General features: G+C 38.9%; 1 protein-coding gene across 14 annotated transcripts in view; it reads left to right on the forward strand.

Moving 5' to 3' along the window:
• Positions 1–22140, forward strand: part of KALRN (kalirin RhoGEF kinase) — a 934437-nt gene that overhangs the window by 805777 nt on the left and 106520 nt on the right. For 8 of the 14 annotated variants that reach the window (XM_074301431.1, XM_074301444.1, XM_074301429.1 and 5 more), the window contains 3 exons: positions 8373–8656; positions 9478–9582; positions 15071–15166. In XM_074301431.1, coding sequence (XP_074157532.1) covers positions 8373–8656; positions 9478–9582; positions 15071–15166 — 485 coding nt within the window. The remainder of the gene's footprint in view (positions 1–8372; positions 8657–9477; positions 9583–15070; positions 15167–22140) is intronic. The other 6 variants (XM_074301430.1, XM_074301443.1, XM_074301435.1 and 3 more) reach the window with 3 other exon arrangements.

The raw sequence follows: 22140 nt of genomic DNA on the forward strand, positions 1-22140 counted from the left end.
TTGAACTTGTTCATCCATCCAAAATGCAGAAGTTTTTCCACCCAAAAATATATTTATGAAGTTGATTTTTTGAGATGCAATCCTATACGAGGTAATTTTTGCTTATTTCAATTCGTCATTAGGATTAGAAGAGAATCTTTTTTGGATTCTCTTTTGCATTTATTTTTGGAATTTATTATACAATGGGTCAGCTATCCCTCCTTGATCTCTGATATCAGAAAACTCAATAAGTATACTCAATAAGTATGTGACATATTTCATCTAAGTCGATGATAAAAATGTTGAATAGGAACTAGAACTGGTTCTTAAACAATATCCTCCATGTGAAAGACTTTCTTGCACTGAATTATTATGAATACTCTTTGGGACCAGTTATTGAACTAGTTCTGAATCCACCTAATGGCACTCTTTTTAGCCAGCACCTCTCTATCTCATTCACAAGAAGAACAATGAGAGACTTTATCAGTTGCTTTGCTGAAATTTAGGTAAATTCTGTCCGTCAAATTCCCCTGATTTACTCATAATTCTATTCATAAAAGAAATGGAGTTATTCTGACATGATTTTTTCTTGATGAAACCATGCTGGCTCTTAGTGATTGCCACATCCCTTTCTAGAGGTTTACAAAACTTCGATTTCCTTGTATAGGATAGAAGTTTTCCAGGAAATGAAGTCAAGCTCACTGACTGACAACTCTTTACTTCCCTCTCCTCCTTTCCCCTTACCTCTCCACACCCCTTTCCTCATCTCCAATAGTATTTCTCCCATTCTCTATCATTTTTCAAAGATCACTGGTTATATTAATTCGTTCTTAGGGAATAGGAAAATTATTAACCACATAATAAATGTTAATCCCATAAATTATAATTAACCCAATACTAGTTACTTAGACTCACGGGAACCAGCAACATGCTTTTTTTTTTTTTTTTTTTTTTAAACTATCTCCTTACTTAGACTAATTAATAGGAACATAAATTTAGAGCTGGAAAGGACCTCAACTCATTATTTTATTCTTGTGACAGTCTACAGATAAGTTTTCTTACATTGAGTCCACATTAATAAAAGTACATTAAATACATAATGTCACAATATGTTGGATGATGATATGTTTAATACCAAAGATCTTTAATGGACAAGATTTTAAGGTACTTCTTTGGGATTCTACATTTTTGAGTTCTCACTTTGTTTTTGTTCCTCACTTAGCCTTGTATTACCCTTCGAAAATGAGGTTTTATAGAAAAAGTGTGCTTTGTTAATTTTAAAGCACTTTCTAAAGGTTAGCTATTCTATTTTCTTATTGTTAAATAGTATTCCAAAAATGTATGTAGAGTGAATTATTTAAGATATTTTATTCTATAAATGTCTATTTGTCTCCAACATCTGTGATTATGTATCTCACAGGCTGTTTAGGAATTTTAGTTTGGTAATTAGTGTTTATGAGGTACATTAATCAAATCTTGTGTATTTAATGACAGCAATTTATGAAACATTGTACTCTAGCATAGGTCTCTGGTGAATTGTAACTCCTCTTTAATTTGCTATTAAAAAAAAAAAACTTTATAAGTGCCTTCCTCCTCTTCCCCCCCCTCTTAAGTATCTGGAAGTACCTGTACCCCAGAAAGGACTAGATGACTTCTTATGCAGGGTCTAAGTTCAACCATTGCTCTGCTCCCTCCCCTTAACTTGTCTCCTCTACCTCATGGTTTCTCTGACTTCCTTCAAGGATTAGTTCAAAGCTCACCTCTGTGGGAGGGTGTTCTCTTTTCTTCCATCTGTTAATCCCTCCCCCTTTGTGACTCCCTTCCATTTCTTCTGTATTATGTATGTATCTAGGTGTTAGCATACTGTCTCCTCCGTTAGAATGTAGGAGTCTTGAGGGATATATATATATGTTTTTTTTTATTTTTTATTTTTTGCTTTTATTTGTATCACTAGCATTTTTTCAAGGGCCCCAGCACATAGTAAGTACTTGAAGGCTTGTTGACTGATGCATATCATGTGATTTGGGTGCCTCATTGGGTGGAGGGGAAGAGGGAGGCAGTCCAAAGAGCACAGGAACTAAAATCAGGAAATCCTGAATTCAAATCCAACCTTAGAAACTTTCTAGCTGTGTGATGCTAAACACTTAACTCTGCCTCAGTTTCCTCATCTGTAAAATGAACTGGAGAATAGTAAATTCTCCTTGGTAAATGGTTTAAAAAAAAAAAAAAAAAAAAAGTAAACCACTCCAGTATTTTTGCCAAAAAGGGGCCCCAGAAAGTCACACAAGACTGAAACATCTGAACAACAACTTCCTAATGGAAAGGAGGGTTGACTAGTTATCTCATATCCCTTTAAATTTCTGGGATTCAGGGATAGAAAATGAAGCACAAGCGAAGGAAAAAAATACAAAGAACTATTTACCTCATGTTCAAAATCCTTCCAAATCCACTCCAAAGAACATTCACCAACAAGAATATAAAGTCCTTGCTATGCAATTCCATTCAACAAATCGATTATTCTACACCTATCCTGTGAATGATATCAAGGTGGAAAATAATGCTGTCAGCTCTTTGGGAGCAAGAATTATCTCCTGCAGCACTAGATAAAGACAAACTATGAAAAAGAAAAGTTCAAATACGATTTTATAAGAAATGTGGTGGCTCCTAGTGGGGTTGTATCTCTGTAATCTTTATTTCTGGGGGAGGTTGAGGCTGACCAATCACTTGTGTTGAGAATTCTAAGTTGTTCTAATTGTTGGGAGCCAAATGGGTATCTGTATTACATCTGGCACTAATATGGTAAGCTCAGAGACTGGGAGGGGTGCTTAAGAAGAGACAAATTGGCCTGGGTTAGAAGAATGTACAGGCTAAATTTTCTGTTTATAATTAGCACTGGGCTTGAAACATTGAGTGGATGATGTACTTCCAGCCTGCGGGAAATAAGGAGAGGAAGGAAGGGGAAAAGGGAATTTAGATGAGAAAGAAAAAGGAAAGGATGGAGGTGGGGATGAGAAGGAAAAGAATCAAGGAAAGAAAGGAAGGAGGGAGGAGGGGAAAAGAAGTAAAGGAAAGGAAGAGGGAAGGGAGGGAGAGAAGGAGAAAAGAGGGGATAAGGGAAGTGAGGCAGAAAGGAAGAGAAGAAAAGGAGGGAAGAAGAAATGAAAAAAAAAGAAGGGAGAGAGGGAAGAAGAAAGGCAATAAGAAGGAGGGAGGAAGGGATGAGGAAGGAAGGGAAGGAAGAAAAAGGAAAGGAGGAGGGGAAGAGAAGGAAAATGAAGGAGAAGGGAAGAGAAGGGAGGGAAGGAAGAAGAAGGAATAGAATGAGAGGAAAAAAATCATTGGAGCATTTTGAGCATATTCTATATGGAATAGCTTGGGTACTCTAATAAACTAAATCTTCCTAGGTAATTCCCGAATTTTAGATTCTCTGATATGTACTCAAGCTCTAATTGTATCCTGAGACCACTAGTTTAGAGTAGGAAGGGACCTTAGAGTTCATCTAACTTAACCCCTCATTTTGCAAATAAAGAAAGACTTAAGAAGTGAAGCAGTTCCTAAGTATATCTATGGTATATAAAATAGGATGTTAAATTTGGGGTATCCAAATATGAAAGGGTAAAAGTAAGATGCTCTTGGAGTTCATACTATTAGTTTTTCATACATGGAAATAAATAGGGCAAAGGCAAAATAAAATGGCTGGGGGCAAATTGGGGGTGGAGGTGAGTCTCCCATCCAGGAGCAAATGAAAAACTTGAATGTTCCACCCAGGCTGTGATGTTCCCTGCCACAGAGAACTTGGACAGTACATCTCTCAGTAGTGCTTATCAACATAGGACACTTAACGATGCTGAGACCTTGGGCTTTGCTGAAATTATCCCTGCTGATAAAGCTGAGATTTCAGGGAAACATGTGGTAGTCCAGGAGGTCAGTGAATGGAAAGGGTCTGCAGATTATCATTAGGGAGATAGTAGCAAAGAATCTGTGGTTCCTACAACTGACCCTATAGAGATATTTATCTCTTGGGCCTGTGAACAACACGAATTCTCCCCACATCAAACACCCAGAAAATACACACACACACACACACACACACACACACACACACACACACACACACACTCACATATTCCTGGAAGGAATTTTCCAAAATTGGACCTTAGCTCTTCCCTTAAAGGGATAACAACAAAGATGACTCATTCATAGATATTGGTTTTCCACTACAGAAGCACTTGTTGCCCTAGATATCGAAGAAAGGATGTTTGAGAGTTCAACTCAACTGCCCCTTTCCACTGGCTCCACTCTGATCCAGACATTTATCATCTATCTCAGTCTCGTTATTGTAGTGGCATCTCAACTGATGGCCCTGCCTCCCCTGTCATCCCTTCTGGTCAGGCCATTCTCCACCCAGCTGGCAAGCATTTTGTGTTCCTAAAGCAAAGCTCTTAGACAAAACCTACACCAATCCTCATTGTACCAAGTCAAGGGCTGCCATCCAAGGATGGCCACAACCTGTTCAACCCTACTTTTCCAGCCTCATCTCCGATTCTCTTCCTCATGAGAATCTTCCTTTTCAATCAAATTGGGCTACTTGCCATCTCCTTGAATCTCATTGTAGTTTTATTTGTATCTTGGGTCTTTCCTTAGATCATTCCTCTTGCCTGACATGCCCTCCCTGTTCCTCTCTGCCTTTGGAAACCCTTAATCATTTTTCAAAATTTGGCTCAAATCACACTTCCCCATAGCCTCTAGCTAACAATGCCCTGGCTCTGGGCACAAGTTGGCAATTATTGTCTGTACAATTTACTGGTCAGTTTTGATTTGTATTTTTCTTACTGTTTAAGGTGAGATATGCAAAGATATAGATAATATACACTCATACACACACATTCATACATATCTATGTACATATGCATAGCTGTATTTATATCTTCATTCATATTGGTATATCTCAGATGCCTTATCCAGCCCTAATTTCTTTGCCAACCTCTAGACTGGCATATCCAACTATTTAAAATCTTAAACACTATATCCTCATAGACTTTTTGAACTCAACATGCCAGAAGTAATCTCCTTATCTTTCTTCCTAAATCCTCCCCCAACTTCCCTATTATTCCCTCCCTATCCTTGTTGGAAAAAAAACCCTCTTCCCAAGCATCCAGCCCAAGAACGTAGGAATCATTCTCAACTCCTCACTCTGCCACCCCCTCAAATCCAATTTGTTGCCAAGTTCTATTGATTTTATCTTTAGAACATGTCTAATATGAGACTTATTCTTTCCTCTGCTGCTTCCACCACTCTACCATAGGTCCTTATCACATTATTCTCAGTAACCTACTGTTTGGTGGCCATATGTCAAGTCTTTCTCCACTAAAGTCTCTCTTCCACTTAGCTATCAAATTAAACTTCCTGAAGCTTAGATCATGTTCCACCCTGATCAATAAACTTTATTGGCTCTCTATCACCTCCAAGATCAAATATCAAGTCCTTGGTTATCGTTCAAAGCTCTTCCTGCCTTTCTAGTCTTGTTATATATTACTCTTCCCCTCATCCTCTGCTTTCCAGTAGCACTGGTCTCCTTGCTGTTTCACCCACTCTGGACATTTTCATGAGCTTTCCCTCATGCCTAGAATGCTTTCCCACCTTATCTTTACCTCCTTTTCTTCCTTCAATCCCAGATAAAATTCCATTTTCTCTCAGAAAAGCCTTCCTTTTTGCTGATCCCCTCAATGCCAGTGCCTTTCCTTTGATGATTAGTTTCACTTCATCCTGTGTATAACTTGTCTATAAGTAGTTCTTTTTAATGTTGTTTCCCCCCTCACCAAATTAAGCTGTGAGCTACTTAAGAGGAGGATATGTATTTTGTCTTTTTTTGTATCTCTAGCTCAGCACAGTGCTCTGGCACACAGACAACCTTTAATAAATGTTTAACCAACTAACTGACAAGTAGATTTTCTAAAAAATTTCCTTAGTATTTTATTTTTCTAAATATATGTAAAGGTAGCTTTCAACATTCATTTTTGTAAGACTTTGTGGCAAGTAGATTATAAATCTCTCAAAAGCAATGACTGCATGTTATGCTTCTTTTTTCTAATAGCCTCCAGTGAGTCTTAATCATAGTAGGTTTTTAATTCACTCCAATTTAACTGATATCAGGCTGGAAAATGTTCTACTCTGTCTTTTGAGGTTTGTTTAGAGTCATTATTTAAAGGAGGTTTGGAGTGTTTGGGGGAGAAGTTGGGTGAGTTCTTGCCTTCATCATCTTGGCTCCACTTCCTTAATTAATATTTATTATGCATCTTCCAGGTGTTAGATATTCTGTTAGAGGCTAAGAGATAAGTGGACAAAAATGAAACATTCTCTGTTCAGAAGCTTACATAAAACATATCAATAGAGATTGGACCTATAATGTTTATCCATAGAAGCTCCCAGATGAGAAAACTCCCTCCAGCGATGCAGATCACCTACTCCTCTGCCACTTTTAGTGCTAGAGAGTTGCCTAAAACAAGAGAGTAGCTTGCCCAGATTTATATAACTAGCCAGATTCAGAATGTGAATTTAGGTCTTCCTTACTTTGAATTCATCTCTCTGTCAGCTACACCATGTTGCCTTTCACAGATGAATATAGTGCAAAGAAAATAGTTTCCACATTCCTGATGGATGGAATTTGGGAAAAGAAGCAGAATATAGTTCATAAGGCATTAGGCCTAAAGTCAGGAAGATTGGGGTTGAAATCCCAGCCTTTGACACTTACCTAACTCTGAGCATGTTCCTTGACCTCTTTGTGCTTTGTAGATTGTAAAATTTGCTAAATTGTGAAATGAAGAAGCTGAACTTTCTGGCAGCTAGGGTTCCCTCCAGTTCTAAATTTATGATTCTATATAAATACATAAAAGATAGGGCTCATATCTATTTCAGACTTTCAGATTTACAAAGTGCTTTTTTCACAACTATTCTCTTAGGTAGATGGAACAGTGGATAGAGTGACAGGCCTAGAATCAGGAAGATTTGAGTTCAGATGTGGCCCCAAACACTTAACCAACCATGTGACTTTACTCAAGTCATTTAACCCTGTCTGCCTCAGTTTCATTATCTGTAAAAATGAGCTGGAGCAGGAAATGGCAAACCACTCCAGTGTCTGGAGCCAAGAAAACCTGAAATGGAGTCACAAAGTGTCAGATACGATTGGGAAAATGACTAAACACCAACAACAGCAACAAAATATGTATAGCCATTAAGGGCTGGACTTGTGATTTAATCAGTATAGGGAACTCCCTGCTGGGGAAATGATCTCCACAATGCAGGTCAGCATTTTCTTTGCAACTTAATTTTCCAGAGTTGTCTAGAAGCCTTTGAGGCTAAATAACTTAACAGGAGTCTTGTAGGAGAGAGGGATGTGTTAGGGGGGATAAGAATGCTAGGTTAAAAACCCAATATGGTGATAATTTAAGGATATCCTAATGCCAGTCCATAGGGTTAACACAATTTCCATAGGGTTATGGGGCATTTAGCTATCTCAAGAGTCTTTGGAGAACAGAATGTGTATTCCCAAATTCTGTTGGAATAAACTCATTTACTTTACAATCCACTCTGAATTACTTCCCTGTGGATTATCCATAACTGATATTTAATCTCAAAATGGGTTTGCTTTGCCTCCCAGCATGGTTCTGGACCACTTCCATGCACTGTTGGTATGAGCTCAAGCAATAAAATTTCATTTTAACATCAGCTAGGACTTGGCATCCTTAGGGAGGAAGAGTTGCCAAATCATATGATATAGGCATAAGAAAACAGAAAGAGCTCTCTGTGATACCGCTCCCTTCCATCAATGCATTAAGTAGAGAACTAAGTATAATAATTTGAGTAGATCTAAAATATAACTTAGTTGTTGCTTGCTCCAGAGGTGATCAGAGACCAGTGTGCTTTGGGGTTTTTGATAAAGTGTAAGGCTTTTCCTTGAAGATGATAAATCAGGAATCGGAGCAGAAGGAATGGGAAAGAACAAGGATGGAATCATACGATCATATATTTAGAGCTAGAAAGATCCTTGGATGCCATAGAGTATAAATGCCTCATTTTACAAAAGAAGAAACTAAGACTAGAAAGACTAAATGATTTTCCTATATTAAATGATTGATTTTTCCCTTGATTACAAGGGACACTGAAGGAATTCAAATTCCAAAGGCTTTGCTTTTTCCACTAAGTCACAACAGGCTCGTCCTGTGTGTATCTTCTTATAAGGAGAGAGAGCAGCTGTGGTCTTAGCTCCTGGATGGAGCCTGCCTGGCAGCAGGCATCCTGAGAATGTGCTTGGTTTGCTTTAGGGATTGTAATTGGGTCTGTTGACCTGCTTGACCTTTGTTTGCATCTTTCGTCCCCCTTCTGTCTTCCTGCAGATACTTACTCAGTCTCTTCGGGTGAAAATGGAGGCAAGTCAGAGTCTGTGGCTAATCTCCAACCTCAGTCGTCCTTAAACTCCATCCAGAGCTCTCCAGGTCCCAAACGTTCCACCAACACCCTCAAGAAGTGGTTGACTAGTCCCGTGCGCAGACTCAACAGTGGCAAAGCCGAGAGTAACATCAAAAAGCAAAAGAAAGTACGAGATGGCCGAAAAAGTTTCGATCTGGGATCTCCCAAGACTGGCGATGAAACTACCCCACAGGGGGACAGTGCTGATGAGGTACTTACCTTGTGGTTCCTAAGGTTCTCTGGTAGGAAGTGGGGGGTGGTGTGACTTGGGGTCCCCCTTAGTTGAGCCTTCCTACTTCCTCTGCCATATTGATGTTTAAGGTGCTTGGTCAATTCCAACACTTCTTCTATAACCTTCTCCTTTGGGGTAAGAAAATCCAGTTCTTTCAGCCTCTCTGAAGCCTATCAGTCTTACTCATTATTATCATAATCACTAAAACACAGAATAATAGAACTGACTCATACCTGAAAGAAAAAGACTTTCTAAGCTAAAATTGAATAATCTTTAAACTAGAAGAGAAAGCTTCACTTGAATCTGGTGCTTTAGCTCTTATCTGGAATACATCTAAACAGCTTCCAGTCATCTAGATTAAGGCTGAAACAACTGGTTCTATTTTCTTTAGTATAGGGAATCCATAGTCAACTATTTGGAGGGGAGGAGAGGTGGGATAAATACAGGTGCTGCTTCGATTTTCAATCTGGTCTATTTTAAAAACTATCAAACCAAGGATACTGTGTTCACATAAGGTTGTAGGCATCATGATACAGTGGAAAGGCTAAAAGTTGTGAGTTCAGAAGACCTGGGTTCAATCCTGCCTCTGATATTTAATTTATGTGATATTGGGAAAGTTGTTTAACTTCCCTAAGTCTCAGTTCCCTAATTGGTGAAAACAAGAGAAGAGGGATTGGTATTTTATGGCCCCTTCCACCTCTAGAGACAAAGATAGAACATTTATTAAGCACTTACTATGTGCTAAGCTCTAGATCCATGATGCCATGATTCTATGATTAATGGTGCTTTCTTGGTTGTAGAAGAGCAAGAAAGGCTGGGGTGAAGATGAGCCTGATGAAGAATCCCACACACCACTTCCTCCTCCAATGAAAATCTTTGACAATGACCCTACTCAGGATGAAATGGTAGGTTCTCTTGACCACTTCCATGCATGAAGGAGCACGTGTTTGTTCGTAGCATCTTTTTCTTTCCTTCATCCCCTACAATTACAAACTATCACCCTCCTAGGTCCTGCCCATGATAGATTCCAGGTTAAACCTGTATTAGATTACAAGGTTGGTTCTCTTTTGACTAACCCATTAAGAGAGTTCTGACTTGACATTCCATGGTGTGGACCTTTCAGATAAGCCCATATCATCTTTGTCTAGTAACAACAGAGTGATGCTTCTGGATTTGTCAGCAACAGCAACTGAAATTAAAAGAGCTCTCTGCAGCAGAAGTCTCCAATATAAGGCTCGAATGTGGTACACAACACTCCTGAGTGTGGCCCAAACCAGATTAAAATATAGTTCCTGTCTAATTTCAATGTGGTGGTATAGTAATAAAAATAAATAAATGCAGGAACATGTGTGGTTTTCTAAGTCAATAAGCAGCCCACAAGGATTCTTATTTATGATTTGGTGGCCCTGTTTCTAATTGAGTTGGCACTGCTACTCTAAAGGTCTAAGTCCAAGGAAAACCAGATTGGGATGCATATGGCTCTGCAAGACCTAGAGGCATCTATGTAGATTTCATTCCATGATGCTCTATTTCCCACTCCAAACTTTAAATTCTCCTCCCAAAAAGACTGGCCATCAAACAGTTTGAGATTTGTTTTAGGGAATTTTTTAGCCATTTCCAAAGATTATCCAAGGCCCATCCATATTGGTGAGGTGGAATATCCACACTAAGGAGTAATTTACGAAACTTTGAATGATGAAATTAAACCTAAATTATAATAACAAAAATATTAGCCTAAAATATATAATTAGTTATTGTCATTCGGGACAAGCATCATCATTCTCTACCCAAATCATGCTTTGGGAGCCTTACTTGGTTGGGGAAGGAGGAAGTGGAGGATAGAGAAGGTAATTAATAGAAGGACCAAAATTTAAGAATATCTCAAAGGGCCAAACTGCATTAATTGATATAATGCACTTTAAAAAAAAAATCTACAAGACAAATAAAATAGAGATTATAGAATTAAAATTGTAATTTCAAAATAAAATGATAATGTCTACTTGTAATTATTTGTATTTTAAGTAGATTTGTATAGGTGGGAGAAATTGTAGTGAATCTTAGTAAAATTATTATTTTTAAAATTTTCTATCAATTAACATGCTTAATCCTTCTAATAATAATTCAAAGGTGCACTGGGATAATGATGCTGGGCCAAGATGGAAAACTCTAATATTTTAAAGAAGAATTCTCCCCTCCCCAAGAATCTTCACTTTTAAGAAGAACTGAAGTTCATTATTGAACTGAAAATAATTTTGATTATATTAACTTAGAAAGTTGAGTTTTTTTTTGTTTTTTTTTTTTTTTTACAAACAAAACCAATGCAAGAATCTTCACTTTACATAATTAATGGGTCCTTCAGGTGGCAAAGACTCCATTATGGCAGATAGGTCAATGTCTTCCTTCTGGGCTTCTTTAAATGTGGCTACTTATTGCAACAAGTGGCTTGGCCATTATCAATTGCCAAAAATTGGAGTAGCTGGAAGTCCAGTTACTAACCCTTAGATTATGGATTAGCAGCCTTGTTTTTCTCATTGCTAGTTCTTCAACTGAGTAGTTTCATGTTGCTGTTGCATCATTGATTTTGTGTGTGTTTGTGTGTGTGTGTGTGTGTGTGTGTGTGTGTGTGTGTGTGTGTGTGTGTGTGTCTTGATTTCATAAACAGAATTCTAAAGTCCTTCCTCTGGGTGAGAGAAGCATGGGGTCCTAGAGGACCCTGGCATGGGACACTGACTTTAGTTTTTATTTTTGGGTTTTTTTTTTTTCTTTCATTTCATTGTTTTCACCATATGCAATATGCAAAGTAACCATTGTTTTTGGTTTTCCTTACTCCTCAGACATCTTGACTGCTTGGTGGCTTCCTATCTTGATTGAGATTATTGTGTCTCATTGATCTTGACCTAATTTACATGAAGCCACCTTAGGTTTATTGACAAATGTCTCCGGTTCTTATGACATTCCCACCCTTGCTTTGTTTCTTTCTGCTTGTCATTTAAGTCTACCTGTATCATTTCCCATGGATCAAAATAGAAGCCCCTCACTCACCCATCAACGAGTAAGCACTGGGGCTCATCTTCTAGGAAAGACATAATTTTCTACTCTGCACAGATTCCTAGTTTTCCTCCTAAGGAATTATTTTAACAAGGATTAAAGGTGTGTGATAAGGAAACAGGATCAAGGAGACTAGGTGATACTCCTGATTTCCCCTTACCCTCAATCAAAAAATTTTTTTTTTGCCTTAGGCCTTGGACTTACACTAACTTGACTGGGTTTGCTCTTACCTTTCCAAAGACTGGTCCTTGTAAAGTGTTTTGTAAACAGGTAGATGATGTCAACACTGATGCCCCATTATTTTCCACTCCAGACAATCTTTCTGCAATTAGCCATCATCTTGCATGAAAGAGGCAAAGTTCACTGGCCTAAACTCTCTCCTTCTAATTCCTTCCAACATGCCTTGTTTAGGAGGAAAGGATGTTTTGTTTTTAGGTAATATTTGAAATCAAATATTACCTAGAACTGAAACTATCCTTCTCTTCAATCCAATGAAAAAAAAAAAATGTACAGTTCCTCTCTAAGAAAGTTACATTAGGTTCAGGCTTCCATGGGTACCTGTTTTAGGGCCCACTAATATTTTTAGTTTCTATATTTCTTTTTTTGAACCAAAAAATGATGAAAAGTTGAGTAGTTTAAGTGATATGACCCTTGGGATGATTAAAACTTAAAAATATATACACACACAGGGTTAATTCTCTTCCTCCTCAAAAATAAATAGAAATAAGAGAAAAAGCATATGTTCTCCCTCAGTGAGAGCAGGAAACCCTGAGGAATAGTGAGTTTCTCCAGACTACTGGCCAGATACGGCGGATTTCTTTTGCATGTGTTTATTTTTTTATTTTTAAAGATATTTTATTGATCTTTTTTGTTTTTAAATCACCTTCATTTCCAAATTCATTCCTCCCTCCTCCCTCACCATTCTTTAAAAACAGAATAAAAGAGGAAAATAAAGGCATTTCAGCAAAAACCAGCTAACATATCAGCTACATCTGATCATATCTGTAATATTCCATACTCAGTTTCTCTAACTCAGAAAAAAAAAAAAAAAAGATAAAGGTACTTTTTCTTAATTCTTCTCTGGGACCAAATTTGGCTATAATTATTCAGTTTCATTTTTAAAAACATAGCAATGGCCTTGTACTACCCTTTCCTATAGTTGAAGAATGAAATGGTCATGAGCTCAGCACCTGTACCACAATCAAACATTCCTCAGTGCACCCCCAAAAGCCACATCTACCTTCTTTTATTCCTGCTGTGGATTTTGGAAGATGCCTGACATGGGAATAAGATGCACTGCTGGTAAAAGTCAGATTTTCTTTTCAAAGCTCAGACTTAAATTTTAGATGTCACCTTAGCCCTCTTCCCATTCACCCCTCTCAAAATTTAATGCTATAGAAATTTATGGGGTGAGGTTTTCTGCTTTTGGAAATAAATAAGGAATGCAGAGCTCCAAAGTCTGACAGATAAGTCAGTTGGGGACAAGTGGAACTTGGGAGCTGGGAGAACAGACCTCGGTTCTGCCAGATGATAATTGATTTCTGTTTGTGTAACATCCCAGCTCACTCTAGGACTGTGTTTGCACACAGAACAGTCCGAAATGCTTCTCTCCAGGCGAGCCCTAGGTGCTATTCATGTTGCTAGAGACTACTGTGAAAATGACCTCAGTACTCTCTTGGATTCCTTCCTTCCTTCCTTATCTTTCCTCCCCCAGATCTAATCAGTCACTGAGCCTGGGTTTGTTTTTTTTTTATTCCTCACACTTTTTTTTTTTTCTTTCAAATCTCTCCTTTCCCTTTCTCTCTCTTTGCTACCATCCTACTTCAGCGTCATGTCACTGCTCACCTAGACTATTCCTATCTCTTCTCTACCTTCCCTTCCCATATATTTGAAACCCTACTATTTGATTAATTTTGCTAAAGGGGAAAAAAGTGCTTTTTTGTCTGTGTTAATCCCCTGAAGAGAAAATTTTACTGACTCCCCTTGTACATGATAAAGTTCTGAATGTGGCATTCAAGGCTGTCCACAGTCTGATTTCAGCTACATTTCCAAGCTAATTTCTGTTCTGCTCCTGTGTGAGCCTTCAAATGCAGCCAGGCAGACATTTCACTTTCCTGGGGACCTATCTTATACTTTCTTACCTAAAGAAGCCCAGTTCTAGGTATTGAAGAATAGAAACATAGCCAGGTTCTCCTTAAATCTAAATCTACAACGTTTATTATTGAGGAGCAAAATGGCAGAGTGGATAGAAAGCTGACCTTAGAACCTGGAGATCTTATATACTGATTGCCTGAATGATGCTAGTGGGCAAATCACTTAAACTCTTAGAGCCCTAAGAAACATGGTAAGTGCATGTCTCAGAGCAGTCACTATCCTGATTGATAAAGAGACTTTTCTTATCTGGGAATTCCTCATATGAATTCTCTCAGAGGTCCGATCTCTATTCATATGGCCAAGGAGCCCATATGATTTGAGCTATTTGGAAGAGTAGAAGGTCCTTCAAGTGAGTTACAGCAAGTCTGAATCAAACTGTGAGATATTATGCCTTCCATAGAAAAATTAGTGCAATCCACTTCATTTGTTTTCTTTTTGGGAGTGAATAAGAACATAGAAATGTTTACCTTTCCCCCTGTGGAGGGACAGTGTCTATCTCCAGAAACTTAGTGTGGTCCACTCATAGCTCAGGCCAGATCATGGGTCTAAATCTGAAAGAAACCTCAGTGGCCATCAATCCCAACTTCCCTGCATTTTGTAGAGTAGGAAACTGAGGTCAAGGATTATTAAGTGATCTGTCATATGTCTCATGAGGAGTATCAAAAATGGCATTTGAATCCAGAGCCTCTCACTTCAAAGTTGGTGTTTCTTTCAGTGTCAGTGATATCAGGATGGACACATCCTCAGAATCTCAGACTGCTAAGGAAGTGTTGACAACATCACTGCTGCTCTCTCTTCCCTGAACATGGCTCATTGCCCTCCAAAGGAGTTCAGCTTCTAGAAATGGGCAGTGTGAATGGCCCTCCTTTATTTCCAGGATAATTCAAGAACTCATCTCCCTTGGCTCCTACTGGAGCCATTGTGGGGTAGAGGAATCCATGGGAGGTTCCAGTCCTTATTCTTGCTATTGCTAGATGACTGAAGAAGCTGCTGGCAAACTCTCCTGACCTATGAATTGGGCAGTGACCTATCTCCATGCTGTGCTGTGTGGTCTGCATGTGGCTTTCTGTGGCTTGCTCTTTTTCTCTCATCTTTTTCCCTTCCAAAGTGCAGTCCTGCTCCTCCCTTCCTAATTGCTCTTCCTTGTCTCTTGCTAATTTGCTTTTCCTTTGCTACCCCACTGTCTTGCAGTCCTCCTCTTTGCTAGCAGCCCGGCAGGGTTCTGCTGATGTACCCACTGCTGCGGACCTTGTCAGTGCAATAGAAAAATTGGTCAAAAGTAAACTGGTAAGTCGGGGGATGAGGGGGAAGTCCTAGAAGCAACCTGAAGTGTCTGTGTGTATGTGTTATATGTATGTATGTATGGTTTCCTCTTCCTCCTCCATCTCCCTCTTCTACTTTCCTTCTCCCTATCTCCCCCCATCTCTATCCCTTCCACTCCCCCTTTCAATCTTTCCTCTTCCTTATTCCTCTCTCTTGCCTTCTCCTCTCCATCTTTCTCTTCCTCCTCTCAATTTTCCCCTTCCACTTTTCTCTCTTCTCTTTATCTCTCTCTCTACTTCCTCTTTTTATCTCTCCCCCTCCCATCCCCTTCCCCCTTTACCTCTCCCCATTTAACCTAGGATGCCTTCACTTTTCTCCTGTCTACCTCTTTACCCCTCTACTCTTCTTTTAATGTATTCCCAGACCCCCATTCCTTCAGCTCTAACAAAGTAATGGATTCTGGAGTCATGATCGCTCGCTTGCTCTCTTTCTCTTCTCTGTCTGTCTCTTTCTGTGAGTCTGTTTCTCCCTGTGTATGTCTCTATCTCTCTGTTTCTCTGTCTCTTGTGTCTCTTTCTGTTTCTGTCCCTGTGTTTCTCTCCCCCTTTCTTTCCTCTCTCTCTCTCTCTCTCTCTCTCTCTCTCTCTCTCTCTCTCTCTCTCTCTCTCTCTCTCTCTCTCTCTCTCTCTCTCTCTCTCCTGTCTGTCTGTCTGTCTCTCTCTCTCTCTCTCTCTCTCTCTCTCTCTCTCTCTCTCTCCCTCCCTCCCTCCTTCCCTCCTTCCCTCCTTCCCTCTCTCTCTGTCTCTCTCTCTGTGTGTCTCTCTCTCTCCTGTCTCTCTGTGTGTCTCTCTCTTTCTCTGTCTCTCTATCTCTCTCTGTCTCTCTCTCTCTGTCTCTCTCTCTCTCTCTCTCTCCCTCTTATATATATATATATATATATATATATATATATATATATATATATATATATATATATATATATATATATATATATATATATATATATATATATATATGTATATATATGTATATATATATGTGTGTGTGTGTGTCTATCTCTGTCTTTTTCTGTACTTGGGAATAGAGCAAAGCAATGGTGACAAATATCAGATGAGACAACTGCCTGAAATCTGGTACTGCTGAAGGTATGACCTTTGAGAAGTCTCCCTGGATAGGCTCAGATCCCTGTGCTGATAAGGCCAAAACTACAGGTTTGATTGCTGCCATGACTAGTTAACATCACTTGATTTTGTTCTGGGACCACAGTCCTCCTCCCATCCTGCTTGGGCCTTTTTACAAATACAGGCAGTTGGTTACAAGAAGGAACAGGCAAGTGTTTGTGGGGGTGACTCAGTAGAGATACTTCTCTGCTACCGGAAAAATAACTCCCGACATGTGGCACTGATGATTTGTCAGTAAAGTCATTTTTATGAGCAAAGGATAGTATATTGGGGGAAAAAACAATGAATGGGGCTCATGGCATTTGAGCATCTGCACTGGGAGATGCTAGACAAGGGATGAGAATGTTTCCCAGAACATAGTTCTAACCCCATTAGGTATTCCCTTTTCATTTTTCTCCAATCCTTCTTTCCATAATATTGTAGATCGATGTTTAAAAAATGACAAATGAATATCATTGAGACTATTCCCCTCTTCCTTTTCCCCACTTCCTTCTCCATTATCTCTAAGGAGAGGAATACACACGCGAGCACACGCACACGGATTAGGTGCTGCATAGCTCAAAATAGAATGGTTTCCTTGGGAGGTAGTGAGTTCCCTGTCACTGGAAGTCTTCAGATAAAATCTAGATGATCTTCTGCTAAGTATGTCATAGAGAAGAACCACATTTCAGGTCAGAGTTGGAGAAGATGAGCAGTGAAAACTCTTCAAAATCTGAGGGTTTTTTTTGTTTTTTTTTGTTTTTTGTTTCTTGTTTTTGGCCCTCATTGGGATGGTCATCTACGCTCAGGGTCTCAGTATTTAGCAATCCTATATAACTAATAACTGTAGTCTGGGAGGGGTGATTGAAGAAGAAAGGATAGAAGTGCCCCATAGAAATTGCTTTAAACTAATCATTGAATATTACTACGGTGACTCCACCCAATCCACTTTGCAAACTTTCCCAAGAATCTTTGTATCATCCTCTTCATTTTTTACATCCTGAAATTTTAAATAATTTTAGCATTTAAGGTTTCCCAGTAGCTGGATTCATAAAATTATCTCAAAGGCTTTTCATTTGCCTGCCAGAATTCTGTTTCTAAGCAGGAGCCAAGAATTGCTCTGAGTACAGAATTCATTTCTTCTCAAAAGGAGTCATCTCTGACTTCTCCCCTATCCTTCCCATCTCTTCCTGGGATGCGCAGCTGCTTTTCCTTTATATATTTCATATGACAGTGAGTCGTACATGACCTAGTAGCACATCTTCTAATGGCGCTGTGGGTTTGATCTTTTATTGTCTAACCTTTCACAAAATCTTGTCTCCTACAAGTAGACTGTAAGCTGCCTGAGGGCAGGGCTATATGTTAAACTTCTTTGCCTCTCTCAGAACACTTAGAACATTCTGCACATGGTAAGCATTCAACAAATATGACTTATTGTTCCAAAGATGCTTGCCTATTTTGATCTCTTAATATCGTACTGAACATTTCTGGAGGGGGGCTCTCTTCCTTCTAAGTTAGTTACACTAATTAAGCATGTGATTGGACTATTTCAGGAGTCGGTTCTTACCCAACTTTTAGGACAGAGGAGAGCCTGGACGCTGTTTATAGAGAGAATAGCCCCTGGCTCACCTCTGATAAATTCTTCAGGAAGGGATTCCAATCCAGCCATCAGCAAATCTTCATTAAGGGCTTTCTTTATGTGCAGCAAAATGCTTTCTTCTTTGATTTTAGGGAATTATTCACTACACTGAGTATGGAAAATTGTATTCCAATGCTTGGCACAATGCCTGGCATATAGCAAGTGTTTTATAAATGCCTTTTTGTTCAGTTGTTCCTCCATTCATTCCTCTAATATTTGCTCTGGATCTTCAATTGGGAGCAACATGTAATGGAAAAGAGGATGCTATTTGAAATCAGGTGAGATTAGAGTTCAGATTTCACCTTTGACATTTGTTAGATTTGTAAACCCAGGCACATCGTTTAACCATTGTGTGTCAGTTTTCTCATCTGCAAAATGCAGATGCCCATACAGGATGTCCCAAAAGTCTTGATGGAGTTTTCAGTTCCAACAGCTGATAAACAGCTTTTAAAGATGTTAAAGTTTATGACTTTGGAAACATCTTGTATATTTAAGTTTCATCTGTATTATTATTTCCCCCATCATTTTCCCAAAGTCTAGATAAGTAGAAAACAACAAATCAAGCCCTGATTTGTATAATTTGCTGATTTCCAAGGTCTAAATACTCACACTGAAAATTTAACAATCAAGCTCTATAAGGGGATGTGAACTGGCTCCAGCATAACTTCTGAATCAACTTCATAGGGTATTTGTTAAGAAATGAATAGAAGAATATATGGAAAGCACATTGCAAATCTTAAATTGCTACATAAATTTCAAATGAGATTATTATCTGTATTGTTAACTGGAGCCAGGAAAACATATGTTCAAGTCTTGCCCTGATATATGAAATATATATCAAATCATAGATCCAACTCCCTATCTTATTCTTATTATGAGCCAGAATGGCTTAAAAGGGGGAGAAGATTTCATTCTTTCTTTTTCTTTTTTTAAAATTAGTTAATTTATTTACATTTTCCCCAGTTACATTAAAAAACATTTTTTGCACATTTGTTTTGTAAAAACTTTGTGTTCCAGATTCTTTCCCCTATTCCCACAACCAACCCCCATTAAGAAGCTACATGGGAAGTTACATAAGGCTTTCTTTCTTGTTCCTTTTTGTTTCCTTCTTTCTTCTCTCAGCAAATATACTCATATTTTACCCACCATGAAGGAATAGTCTAGAAAAGTGATGTCTGCCACTCACCTGCTTATAACCAAAAACTTTTACAGGCATCCCTCCCTTAAATTACCTTCCATCAGTTTGTCAGCTTATAAGCCAGGGTACTGTGCATCCCAGGAAAGAAGCAGGGAAGGAGCTTGATTTGGCTTGGCCTGGTTTCCCTCTGCCTCTCTTGGCCTTCCTTGAAGATTTGCTTGGCTCAAAGAATAATGCCAAACCTTTTTATCTGACCCTTTGACATGAAGGGAGAATTCTGTAGGATATCAAACTTGATTGAATTCCTAGCCTTTCATCTAGAGAGTTCTTTAGGGAGATAAAGATTTGGTTCATTCAATCTTTGGGCTTCAAAAATTATCTGATAGTTAATATCATCAGGTAACTTCTCCATCACAAGATGACAGATTTAGAGATGGGATAAACCTTAAAGGTCATCATATCCAACTTTCTTATTTGATAAATGAGGCTGAAAAAAGGTAAATTGTCTAGGATGGCATAGCTAGGAAATATCAGATGTGAGATTCAAACTTCAAATTCATTTAATTCCAATATACCTTGCTGCTAACAGAAGGGTCATAACTAATATTGGGGAATGAATGAATGAACAAATGAACACAAAAAGTCATGTTTCAAGTACTTGCCACTTCAAGTACTGTTAGACTTTGCCACTCTTACAGCCTATTCGTCCCACAGGTAAGTTCCTCCTATGACCTCCATTTTGAAGAGGGCTCAGACCATTCATCCTTTATCTCTGGATTTCCCTGTTATGTTCCCCATGCAGGCCCTCCCAGCCCCACTTTTCAGTTCCCTTTTATGTGTTGATTTTGCCCATTTGAATGTAAGCCACTTGCTTGTATTGATAGTCCCAGTACTTGGTGCACAGTAAGCACATATAAGACTGTGTGACTTATCTTGAGACTGGATTTGAAGTCAGATCTTCCTGATTCTGAATCTAGTGTTCTAGGTGCTATACCATCTAGCAGGATCTCTCTTTAGGAACCAAGGAAGGCTTTCTTAAATGTACTTCAGTTTAAAACTCTTCCCTGAAGGGTTCACTTCACCTGTACCCCAGAGTACCTGTTTGATCAGGCCTGTTTGGGGGATCAGTCTCACATGCTTGCTCTTGCCTCAGTGTTTTGACTTGCTAAAGCAAATGGAGCCTTCTCAACAGCAGACCATCTGGAGAGTGGGAAACCAACACCCTTTCCTTCATTTTCCCATCCAGTTCCTTCTTTGCCTCCTTACACTGTTGATAAGGATAATCTATGGTTTCTTTCTCCTATGGATTTGGAATTCCTTGAGAATATCACATTATCTTTGTTTCTTTTTTTCTCTAAACAGTGCTTGTCCCATATGCTAAATATGTACATGGATGATTGGGAGGGAGGATCATGGGTATCTCAGACCATCGAGTCCATCCTACCCCTTTCATTTTAAAGTTAAAAAAAAAAAAAAAAAAAAAAACCTGAAGTTTAGGAAAGAAAGATTATCTGCCCAAGCATATTCAGGCAGTGTTTGGAGAGGGAGTGTTGTCCTGCAGCACAGAGAACTTTCAACTGAGAGTCAAGAGAGGGACTTGTAATCTCAGCTCTGCCTCTCTCCTTTGTGACTTTGGATAAGGCACTTGTCCAGTCTGGGGCTTAATTTCTGAAAGGTTTGAATCAGATAGCCTCTCACTCTTTTCTACCTTTAATGTTCTGTGACTTGGAGCTTTATAGCAGAAAAGCTATATAAAGTACTCTTTGTTCTTTCAGAGGTAGTAAGAGTAGCAAGAGGCAGTGTTTTTACATGGCTCACTTAGTGGGAAATCACACCCTGTTCCCCTAGAGTTTCTGCACTGTTTAGGACAGTACACCGGCTGAGTCTCAGTTCCCATGGAAATCCCACGTAGCTCTATTTTTTTTTTTTAACTTTTGGTCTGGAATCCCAGGAGTTCCCCTTCCTCACCATTATCTCTTCTCTGACATGGACATTGAACCACTAGAGAGAAAACTGGCCTGTGGCAAGGAAACCACATCCTAGACTTAATTCTTATTTCCATAAGTGACACATCAGTGTCTATAAATCATCTAATGGTAACCATCCAGACCCCAGGCCAGCCTCAGAATTGTCCCAGGTGGAACATGTTCTAGTGTGGTTGTTCCTCAAGTCTTTATGTTGTATCTGCCTTTGTATCCCTCATAGTACCTAGTATAAAGCCTAGTATAAATGCATTTGCTTTGAATTAAATTGTTTTTAGCAAAGGAATCCTGTCTTCTTTTAACTTCCTGGTCTTCTGTCTTTGAAAAAGCTTCCCTTCCCAAAGATATCCTGATAGACAAAAGGAAAACAGAAGTAGATGTGCCTGGTTATATGTTTATTCTTTATTCTCTGAATCTATATAGATTGTCTCATTTAGGTAGCGAGTAAAGTTGCATCAAATGATATATGTCTTTAGAAGCTGAGTTAATTTGAGCCTATGAGGAAATAGCTCAGGGAAGAAATAGGTACAGCACTACCAACTGAACCCCATTTATTCTTTCTGAGAAGCTCTGGATGACAATTTCCCTTTTATTAGAAAAAGGAAGATGCTGAGACCAAGGAACATTAAGTAATTTGTCCCTAGTAATTCAGGGACCCTAGTAGTAACCCCAGTAGTCTTAGAATTTGAATGTAGGAAGCAGGGATTGGGATTGGGGGGGGGAACCTCTCTAAAAACCCAATATCCTAGCTCTGCCTGGGATGTGGCCCTTGATCCTCTTACCCTTCATAGGTGATTTAGATTCTGTTAGAATTTCCTGATCTCAAGTTAAACAAAATAACTTCAATTGTGTACAAAAGTCCCATTATGAAACTCCTTCCAACAACACAGATCAACTACATTGTTGCCTGGAGACATTTAGAGATTAAGTGTTCTGCCCTCAGTCACATATCTAGTACGTGTCAGAGGTGGGATCCCAGGCTTTCTGGCTCTGATAACAACCTTCTATTCACTAGGCCATGCTACCTCTCTTCCTCTTAATTTGCTCAATTCACTTTAATTTAACCAGTAGTACTAATT

Source organism: Sminthopsis crassicaudata, chromosome 3, assembly GCF_048593235.1.
Source record: "Sminthopsis crassicaudata isolate SCR6 chromosome 3, ASM4859323v1, whole genome shotgun sequence".
Taxonomy (NCBI): domain Eukaryota; kingdom Metazoa; phylum Chordata; class Mammalia; order Dasyuromorphia; family Dasyuridae; genus Sminthopsis; species Sminthopsis crassicaudata.